The 11,134-nt window shown below is 42.7% G+C and overlaps 1 protein-coding gene across 1 annotated transcript; it reads right to left on the bottom strand.

The window, feature by feature from the left end:
• On the bottom strand, positions 586–10,662 carry LOC109838217 (organic cation/carnitine transporter 1). The gene is given in 7 exon segments (XM_020406674.1): positions 586–864; positions 1,047–1,261; positions 1,263–1,420; positions 1,569–1,897; positions 1,899–2,037; positions 8,934–9,198; positions 10,521–10,662. Coding segments are annotated over 7 exon segments (1,350 nt in total). The 5' UTR covers position 10,662; the 3' UTR covers positions 586–761.

Here is an 11,134-nt window from a genome sequence, read left to right as displayed (position 1 = left end):
ATTTTTTTGGACATATCTAATTTCTTTTTGATTCTAGGGGAAATCTAGTGTAAAAAAAAAAGGAATTCGGATCCTCTCCACTACAAAAAAAAAAAAACAGTGGAGGGACCACTACATAATCACGACCATTGATTATCTAGTTAATGGTTGTGATTTTATCTTTTAGTGCAAATTAGGAATGAGTGCAATACACGGGGGTATGGTAAGTGTTAGATTCAGATTGTATCATAACCGTCTACTAAATAATCAACGATTAATATTAAAAGCAGTGGTCTCTCCACTACTTTTTTGTAGTGGAGAGGATCCAAATCCAAAAAAAAGGCTTATAAACTTTGTAAATGATACAAATGCTCAATAATTATGAATTCACATTACATGTATCATAAATTGTTATTTAGCGGGTTTATTATCCTTTAAAGTAATGTAATTAGGAATATTAAATTTCTGAAAATTTATATTATTCAATAATAAATATTAATTTTATTTAATGTACTTGAAGAACTCTATTTTTTTTCCTATTCTATATCAGTTAATTATCTACTAATTGTTAGAAATTTCGAATAAGGAATTAATATTTCCGTACAAGGTTGCAATTCATTCCAAATTATACACAAATCGTCTACACTGAATAAGCATGATCAAACCTTAAATCACGCTTCGAGAAATCAAATTACACACAAATCGTCTACACTGAATAAGCATGATCACTCACTACTCAACCAGCTCCGTCTTCCGCCGGGCCTCCACAGCCGCCGAGCCTCTCAACCTTCTCCTGCCCTCTCAACAGTCTCATACAACGGCACGTCCTTCGTCTCCGGCAGCCAAAACGCCATCCACCCCGTCAGCACCGACAACCCCCCGAAACTGCACGAACGACACCTGTCCGGCTCAACCGCCCAAGACACCAGCAGGCGCAATCGCCGCGCCCAGCAATCAACGACAGCCTCGGACAGCGACACCGCGAAAGTCTCACGTTCGTCCGGGCAACAGCTCAGCGCAGTAGATGTACAGCCACGTTCGAACGGCCGTCGAAGCCGCCCATTGACCCGATCGCCTTTAAGACAGTGACGGCCAGGATTTCTTGGACTTTGAGCTTGAGCAAGAGGATGCCAGAGCGGTAGGAGGCGACGGCGGCGACGAAGGCAGGAGGAGTATGAAAGAGCGACGCCGGCGGGGGGTGGGGTGAATGGGAGAGAAGAGGCATGCCGAGGAAGAAGCGCGGGATTTCCATCGAGGGTCCGTTTACGGCGACGGAGAAGTAGCAGGTTGAAGGAGAGGTTCTCGACGTTGAGTTGGACGCCGTAGTATACGAAGCCGATGCCGAACCCGGCCAGCATTACTTTTATCACTCGCACTGTGGCCCATTTTGCCGACCACAGGGTTTTTGTGGGCTGTGATTGGGTGGCTGTAGTATCGGTGCCTGCAGGGGAGAGAGCAAATTTGAGTTTTAAGCGAAATCTATGACAACTATCTACAAGGTTATGAAATATTTCAAAAAATCCCTCCATTGCCTAGAAAAAAATCCCTAATAACTATTTGCCTAGGGAGAAAAAGTGTGAATTTAGTACCTGCATCGTATATGGCTAAATTCGCAGGCAACTTCCTCCCATTAACCCTGGCCAACCTCATCAGCACCTCCATTGCCTCCCTCCTCCGTCCCTTGATCGCCAACCACCTCGGCGACTCGCACACAAACGGCACAACCACCACCGAATAAACCACCGGCAACACCGCCACCACCCTGTAAATATACCTCCAGTTCTCTCTCGTTTTATACGCAATCAACGGGAGTGACAGGAACCCGAGGGTGAAGAAGAAGAACCCGTACTGTCCGACCTGGCCTCGCCATTTTCGGCCGACGACCTCGGTGGAGAGGACGAGGCAGCAGATGCCGACCCAAGCGGAGGAAGGCGTAGGTGTAGATGTTCGGGGAGAGGGAGGTGAGGAAGGAGGTGAGGGAGGTTAGGAGGCAGGAGAGGAGGATGGTCTTTTTCCGGCCGAGGTAGGCGTCGGCCAGCTTGCCTTGCGTTGTTGAGCCTGCACACAGAAACAAAGGTTTTAATTAAACCGTCCGTTTCTCATTCGCACGCTATGATATTGATCGATTTTGCATCACTTCAACGTGACGAATGGTATCAGAGTAATCGTCCGATCAGTTGACGATGTGGAACTGAACTAAATGGTATGTTACGTCTGCGTACGCGTCGGGAGCCAACTAACTAAGTCTAGTATCGGAAAACCAAAACGATATAAATGATTTAAATGATAGGTCATGGTATTGAAGTATAATATTGGTTGGTATTTTTGGTGGTGGATCGAGGTAAACAACGTGTTGCACTCAATGAGTCTCTTAGCATATAAACACTGCACCAGTGGGCTGGTAAGCTTGGAACATGTCAATTATAATAAAATCCAAATATTGACACTTGATCATATTTATTGTTTATTATATCTATTCTACTTTTTCACCCATGACGAATCACGTCGTCAACTATATCATATCCAGTTAGAAATAAAGTAGTGGTTTCTTCATCACTTATTGGCAGCATATAAAATACAATATCAAATTTGTGAACACGTTTTTGATGTGGGGCCCATGAGCTGGAGAAGTTCTCGTTTCCTGGACACGTTTTGCTTTTGATGTGGGGGCCACGAGTTGGAGAAGCATGCTAAGAGGCCCATTAGCCCGACTTGTGGTTATAAATATCAATGTGAAGCAAAACCTAGGGCGGTACGCAAGGGGAATTGTTTTTGCGGCTGGGAAAAGCAAAGGCGTGCAAGGCAGTTTTCTCTTTTGCGGCTGAGGCAGAGGGAAAAGTGCAGGGATTGCAGCAGAGGTTTTGGGTATTTTTCAGCAGGAGATTTTTTTTGTTTTGTGCAGCCTTTTGTAGAGAGATAGTGTGAGGGATTTGAGAGTTTGTTTGAGGGTTTAGTTTGTGAATGATTGTAAACCCTAGTTATAATCCCTCCATCTATTAGTAGATCTCCCCCCTCCTTGCCCCGTGGACGTAGGCAATTTGCCGAACCACGTAAAAATTGGTTGTATCGTTTTTGTGTGATTTGTAATAGCTTTTTAGGTTCCCTCGACGCGCAGTCCTAGAGCTGCGCAGCGGAAATTTCGGCAGCACTTAGGCTTCAGATTCTTGTTCCCTTTGAGAAACAAGAATTCTTATTGCGACCTGACTCTCTTGTTGTGCTGCCGAAGTGCTGCCGAAATTTTTGCTGCGCGCAACAAGTGGTATCAGAGCCCAGATTTTAGATCTAGGGTGTTTTGGAGTTTGGTAGAAGAAGATTTTTTGTGTGAGGCTTGGTTCTTGGAGTTCTAGGCTTCGGTGGAGATAGCATTAGGAGTTGCCGTTGGAGATTTTGCTTTTCTCGTGTGGATAGGAGATCTATTTGGAATCCGATCTAGGGTTCAGTTGGGTGGTTCCTAATTCTATTAAATTTGTTCTTTCTCTATAATTTGGAGTTAGTTTGCAATGGGAGAAGAAAGTGAAAGCAGCAAATCGATGGCAAGTACAATACAAGTTGGTTTTCAGAACACTAAGATTAGTGTGGTGAAGTATGATGGTAAAATCAACTTTGGTTTGTGGATGAGCGACATACAGAATGCGCTCAATGCTCAGAATTTGGAAGAGACCATCATGGTCCACGAGAGGCCACCTAAATATGAAGAGGCGGTATGGGAAAAAATGAATAGGAACGCGTGTGGGGTGATCAGGTCATGTTTAGAACAGGAACTGAAATATGATGTGATTGGGGTGACGTCTGCAATGAAGATGTGGGAAATTCTCAACAATAAGTATCTCATAAAGAGTGTTGAGAACAGGTTGCACTTGCTGCGAAGACTCTTCAGATTTCAGATGTCCAGAGGTACCTCGCTAGCAGCTCATGTGAACAACTACACTAAGTTGTTGTCGGACTTGGCGAATGTTGATGAGAAGATATCGGATGAGTACAAGACGATTATTTTGTTGGGCTCCTTACCCGATGAGGAGTATGATACCTTCATGCTCACTTTGTTGAACGGGAGATCTTCTATCAGCTATAGTGAAGTGACTAACGCATTGACCAATTACGATTTGGAAGGATAAGGAGACTTCCCGCGCTAGTACTTCAGGCGAGGCCTTGTCGACGAGAGGTAGAAGCCCATATCCGAAAGGTGGTAACAGAGGGAGGTCAAAGTCTAGAGGCCGCCACCAATTAGCAAAGAACCAATGTGCATTTTGCAAGGAGCAGAGACATTGGAAGAGAGACTGCCCGAAGCTCAAGGAGAAGGAGAATGGCAAGAAAAAGGGCCCGAAGGCCAATGAGGTGAATATTGCGAAAGGCGATGATTCCGATGATTCGTGCTTTTCTTTACTGATTACTCCGGAGGTGAACCATGTGGATACATCAGATTGGATACTTGATTCCGGCGTTACTTTTCATGTGACCCCTAGGCGAGACTGGTTTGCATCTTTTGAGAAAATCGACGGGGGCGTTGTTGTCATGGGAAATGATCAATCCTGTGGCATTTGTGAGATAGGTGTCGTACGGATTAGGATGCACGATGGAGTAGTCTGTGAGTTGAAGGAGGTGAGATTTGTTCCTCAACTGAAGAAAAATCTTATCTCAGTTGGAGCTTTGGAGGCGAAGGGATTCAAGGTGACTTTCGAAAACGCTGTAGCGAAGGTTACTAAGGGATCATTAGTGGTGATGAGGGGAGTCCGCAATCGAAATTTGTATTATCTGAAGGGAAGCACTGAGATTGGCCAGGTTGCTTCGGCTATTTCAGAAGCGGACATGAGTAGACTTTGGCACTATAGGTTGGGACACACAGGTGAAAAGTCACTTCAGACATTGTGCAAGCAGGGGCTATTGAAGGGAGCCAAGAGTGGGAAGATTGAGTTCTGTGAGCACTGTGTTCTTGGCAAGAAGACGAAGGTAAAATTCGGGACTGCTATTCATCAGACGAGGGGCATCCTGGACTACGTGCACACAGACATTTGGGGTCCTACCAAGACTGCATCACTTGGTGGTCGATATTGGTTCGTCACTTTTGTAGATGACTATTCTAGGCGTTGTTGGGTGTACACCATGATGAAGAAGAGTGAATTCCTAGATTTGTTTGTAGAGTGGAAGAAGAGATTGGAACTGCAGACTGGGAGAAAGATCAAGACGTTGCGATCCGACAACGGTGGTGAGTATACTTCTGACCCCTTTCAGCAGCTATGTCAAGACGAGGGCATAGAGAGACACTTCACAGTTAGTCATATACCGCAGCAAAATGGGGTGGCAGAGAGGTTTAATCGGTCTTTACTGGAGAAGATCCGATGCTTATTGTCGCAGAGTGGTTTGGAGAAGATCTTTTGGGCTAAGGCACTTACATATGCGAGCCACCTCATTAATAGGCTGCATTCATCTGCGATTGAGGGGAAAACCCCTATGGAGATGTGGTCGGGAAAGCTAGCACATGATTATGACCAGCTCAAGGTATTTGGGTGCCCTGTATATTATCATGTTAAAACTGATAAATTGGAACCTCGAGCTAGGAAGGCCATATTTGTAGGATTCAAGCGTGGTGTCAAGGGATACAAGCTTTGGGATCCAGTTGATAAAAAGATTGTGCTGAGTAGGGACGTCACATTTGATGAGGTGTAGGTTGTCTAAAAATCACAATAGATAGCTTATCCTCCATCAAACACCGATGATGGAAGTTACAATCTGACGACTTCCAGAAGGCTGCAATTTGAAGACTTTCACGTAGATCGCTGAAGGTTACAATCTGACGACCTTCACGACAACCGATGAGAGCTCTAGTTCAACAGCATTCACAATCAACATCGGGAGTTACAATCTGATGACTCTCATATTCTCAAGGAGCCAAGACGAAGATTACAAGACAATGATCTTTGCAACTCTATGACAAAAGAGATTACTTTGTGATAATCTCTTCAAGATAAGACGCGGAGGTCCTCCCCGTGTGCCAACATCAAAACGCTGGGGTCGAACTCGCGTTACAACATCAAAACGCTAGGGTTGAACCCGCGTTACAACATCAAAACGCGAGGGTCGAACCCACGTTACAACATCAAAACGCTGGGTCGAACCCGATACACAATCAAACGGCAGGCGAACCCACGTGTACAACAGTCAAAACGCTGAGTCGGACCCGCGTTAATAAACAAGCGAAACGTGAGCTGCCCTCTGCGTTCTGGATTTCGTCAACACCCAACCTCGGCTCTCAATCCTAAGACACGCGAGGTTAGGCATCGAATGCCAACGTGGCCGTTTGACTCATTTCAAATATGCGTCCAAACGATGTCAGGACACCGTTTTTCCCCTCGTCTGAGGCAAATCACGCCCACTTAGGACGTCGGATTTAGAGGCAGTTACACCCCCTTAATCCCCTCATAAAAGTGAGTAAACTCAACTGGAGTTAGGTTCACTTTTTAGTTGACTTGAATCGACCATTGAAGGCTGGCTTTTGGAGCTGAGAATTGCAGCAACAGGGGAGATCATTGGCGAACTTCGGCAGGAGATCGGCATCATCCTCCAACGAAGATTATCTTCACTTCGACAACGAAGAGCTTGATCCTTGGCCCCTTATCAACGAACTTTCGGTTCAATAACTCTTTTTCAAGAGTTTCAAACTCGATCAGAGTTATCAACTCAATCAAGAGTTTTAAATTGCCACGCAAGTTTCCACAACCGTCAAGATCGCTGAGGAGAAGACATCATGTCCAGTGAATACAGAGACGTGCGGCATCGTTCAACTGAGAGCAGCAAATTCGACGCGCAGCCAATCGAAGGAGCATTCCATCGCTACCGAGAAGAACCCAGTTTTAAACAAAGGAGAGAATCAAATTCGTTCTCTTCTCTTTTGTAATTAAATTGTAATCAGAATCAAAGGAATACAAATCAATTTTCTTTGTTCTTTTCTTTGCAATTTTTCCTCCAAACATGAGGCTTCTATCTTGAAGCTTCCCAGCTCTCATCAGGTGGAGAACGACCCGACGGAGGAGATATCGCAGGTGGTGGAGATCGATGCAGCTCCACATTGTCCAGATGGTACAGTATCCATGCAGGTGCCGACTGAGGTGACGCCAGGCGAGCATGACGGTGACACGGAGGATACGAGTACAAATGTGCAGGATCAGGAACCGACGGCTCAGGTTCAGGATTCTATTGCGGCTAGGAGACAGAGGAGAAACATACAGATGCCAGCACGGTATGCCGACACAGTTGCGTATGCACTTCCGGTGGAGAGTATCGATGAGTTAGTGCCTACTACATTCAGAGAGGCCGAGCAGAGTTCGGAGGCTGATTCGTGGCAGGTGGCTATGCAGGAGGAGATGGAATCTCTTCATAAGAACGATACATGGAAGCTGGTTCAAAGCTAGGTTGGTTACGAAGGGCTATGCACAGGAGGAAGGTATTGACTATAATGAGGTTTTCTCTCCGGTGGTGAAGCACTCTTCGATTCGGATTCTGTTAGCTTTGGTGGCACAATATGGTTTGGAATTAGATCAGTTGGATGTGAAAACGGTATTTCTTCATGGTGATCTTGATGAAAAAATATATATGACTCAGCCATTGGGATTCCGAGCTGCAGGGAAGGAAAAATTAGTTTGCAAACTGAAGAAATCGCTATACGGTTTGAAGCAGTCTCCTCGACAGTGGTATAAGTGATTCGATGGTTTTATGATTGGTAATTCGTACACTCGGAGCCAGTTTGATCCTTGTGTATATTTTCGCAAGTTGAAAGGAGGTGCGTACATTTATTTGTTGCTCTATGTCGATGACATGTTGGTTGCCTCTACTTCCAGGTCGGCTATAGATGAATTGAAAGTTCAGCTATCAAATGAATTTGAGATGAAAGACTTGGGTGAGGCGAAGCGTATTCTAGGGATGGAGATCGCCAGAGACAAGAAGAATGGCAGAATTTGTTTGACACAGATGGCTTATTTGAAGAAGGTTCTACAGCGATTCCATGTTAGCATGGATACGAAGCCAGTTAGTGTACCATTGGTACGCAAGGGGAATTGTTTTTGCGGCTGGGAAAAGCAAAGGCGTGCAAGGCAGTTTTCTCTTTTGCGGCTGAGGCAGAGGGAAAAGTGGGGATTTCTTCTCGGCATACAAGAGCGCAGGAGATTTGTTTTGGTGCAGTCCTTTTGTGCAGCCTTTTGTAGAGAGATAGTGTGAGGGATTTGAGAGTTTGTTTGAGGGTTTAGTTTGTGAGTAATTGTAAACCCTAGTTGTAATCTCTCCCTCTATTAGTAGATCTCCCCCCTCCTTGCCCCGTGGACGTAGGCAATTTGTCGAACCACGTAAAAATTGGTTGTATCGTTTTTGTGTGATTTGTAATAGCTTTTTAGGTTCCCTCGACGCGCAATCCTAGAGCTGACGAGAGGAAGAGCTAATATCCCACTTTGATGGGATATTAGGCTTCAGATTCTTGTTCCCTTTGAGAAACAAGAATTCTTATTGCGACCTGACTCTCTTGTTGTGCTGCCGAAGTGCTGCCGAAATTTCCGCTACGCGCAACAAAATTTGCATATTTTTTACTGCCAAAAAGATGTGAAAACCCTTACTATTTTTATTTATGATTAGAGATTATATGATAGAGAAGTGTGATTCATTCTAGATATAACATGTATCATCTATCTCTCGTAAATTGAACCCAATAGACATTTGTTTCAAAAAATGGTTACTTTTCAGTTTAATTATCACTGCCCTTCTATCGAGACCCCTTCGTTGTGTGATCCGATCGAACTTACCTGGTCCGAGTCAAGACTTAAAAAAATCCAGGTCACGAACAACAATTATCCTAAAGCATTATCAAAATTTAAAACCACAAACTAAAGTACGGACACATCAACACAACCGCAAACTTAAAACCACTAATCACCACACAAATCCACAATGGTATAATTAAATAACAAACGTACCTAAAAGAGAACCAATGAAGAACAAAGAAGCAGGAACTCCAGCCTTAAACTTATTCCCACAAATAAGCCCCCACTGTGCAATCGTAGAGCTCTTATTCCCTCCGACCCACTCCCACTCTCCTCGGTCGAGCCCACACATTGTTGACGACGATAAGCACGTCGTCGATGATGGATCAACGCATCTCCATTGAGGCTGGGCGTCGCTAAATATCGTCACGAGGGTGTTTTGGGAGTCGAACATCCACGCTATCGACACCAAGAAAACCTGCATAAGTTTTTCTGAGAAAAGTTCTTGGCCTGAAAATTATATTGATAGTAAAAAGTAATTGATATTCCTTAGTCTTTGTTCATTCTGTTTTCTTATTTTGTTGTACCGTCTTATTTAACTGCAAGTGTGAAAGTGGATCCATGTCAACATGAAAGTGAAATGTAATGTTTGTTTGTAAAAATGAATTAATCTTGGAACTAGGAGAATAAAGATGATGTGGTAGTTATTTATTTATTTGTTATTTAAATTTATATTACACTCTAAACTCTAATAATTATTCTGGTAACAACTAAAGAACGAATTAGAAGCCTCAGGTATATATATCATCAATTACTTGTACTAATTTTTATAGATTCTTTGTATTCTGTATTTTTTTACTTATGTACTTTATATTTTTTTAAATAACGTAATGGCTTATTAAATGCCTAGTCATGTTACAACTGTACAACAATCACGCTAAAATTTGTAGTCATGTTCATAAATTATCTAATTCGTACTATATACATGACATAACAATGTACACAGCTATTAAATACTATAAAAGAAATAATATACTTAGCAGGTAAGAAAATTTTTTTGGGGGGGGGGGTGGTTGTTTCCACCGAATAACATGGGAAAATAAGGTAGGATAAATAATAAATATACTAATTAATTAGGAGTGCTCCCCACTTTTTTCTCACTTTCACTTGACTTCAGCATTTTTTTGGGGGAACTTAAACATGCATTAGACTTGATGTGGACTCATTTTAACATTTCACTTTCAAAATTAATTTCAATAAAACAAACACCAAAAATTTTAAAATCATTTCACTTTCACACTTTTACAATTCACTTTCATAAAAACAAACACCCTCATATTGTAATGCCCACTTATTCGTCTCACGGAAATTTAGGAAAGTATAGATGGATCATGGGAATAAGTGCAACAATGACTAGTCATTTTATGTCCGGTAAACGTAACAATGAGATATCTTCCTCTTTTTCCTTGTTCTCACGGGTCAAAATATACACTAGTTTTCACAATTGTTTCCCTCCATTCTGTAGATTGTTTGACTGCAAAACCTATGGGCCTGATCGGAAACTTTTCAAAATGGAATCACAGATTGATCCTGTCCCCATTATGGGAAGAATGTTGTTTGGGAAAAAGTACATTTTGGCTTAGTATTCTCTGGGCCGAAAAAGCCTTCAAACCTGGTGTTATTTTGATCCATTAACTTCTCTCCATATTCTATCAAAATGGAACCAGTTTAGCTCAAAACTAGGGAGGATTTGCTGTCCGCTAAGCAGAGTTTGCCATATTTACAGAGAAGAAATTAAACCTGTATAAGTTGCGCAAATCCAAAGGAGCCAACGTGATCTTCAATGATCTCGTCGACTGTTAGCTCTAGCTTGCTGCCTCCGCTTGCTTCTTGATCTACATTTCCGTTTTGGGATCGTGGTTCGTTTACTATTTCTGCCATGGTTTAGGTTGTGGTTTTTTAAAGTATGGAAAGTGGAGGAGGGTATATATAGGGAAAAGATAGATTTGCATTTTTAGCCATGTGACTGAATTTGTAATTTGCAGTTTTGGGCGTTTGTGTTTTTTAAAAGTTAATTACGTTGACGTCGGTTTTTGTTCGCTAGTGCAAAACACTTGCGGCGTTTTCAGTTTCTGAACTGATAATTTTGCTACTTCACAAGTTTTTTGCGGTTGCAAGTTGCAAACAAAGAATGGGTTCCACTCATTAATCTGCGAGGTGAGTTTCGTGACTAAATTATTTTGAATTCAGAAGCAGAGCTGAGTTCTTCATGCATGAAAATATATATCCAAAATATTGTTTATTGGAGAGATTGAAAACATGCATTGAAACACAGACTACGATAAAATTGTTTGGCTCTTTTAATAAATTTGAAAACTATCCTACTTACTTTTTAGAGGGTTTAGATCACAGTG

This window comes from Asparagus officinalis, chromosome 4 (genome assembly GCF_001876935.1).
Source record: "Asparagus officinalis chromosome 4, Aspof.V1, whole genome shotgun sequence".
In the NCBI taxonomy this organism is placed as follows: domain Eukaryota; kingdom Viridiplantae; phylum Streptophyta; class Magnoliopsida; order Asparagales; family Asparagaceae; genus Asparagus; species Asparagus officinalis.
This window is presented reverse-complemented; position numbering and strand designations above follow the sequence as displayed.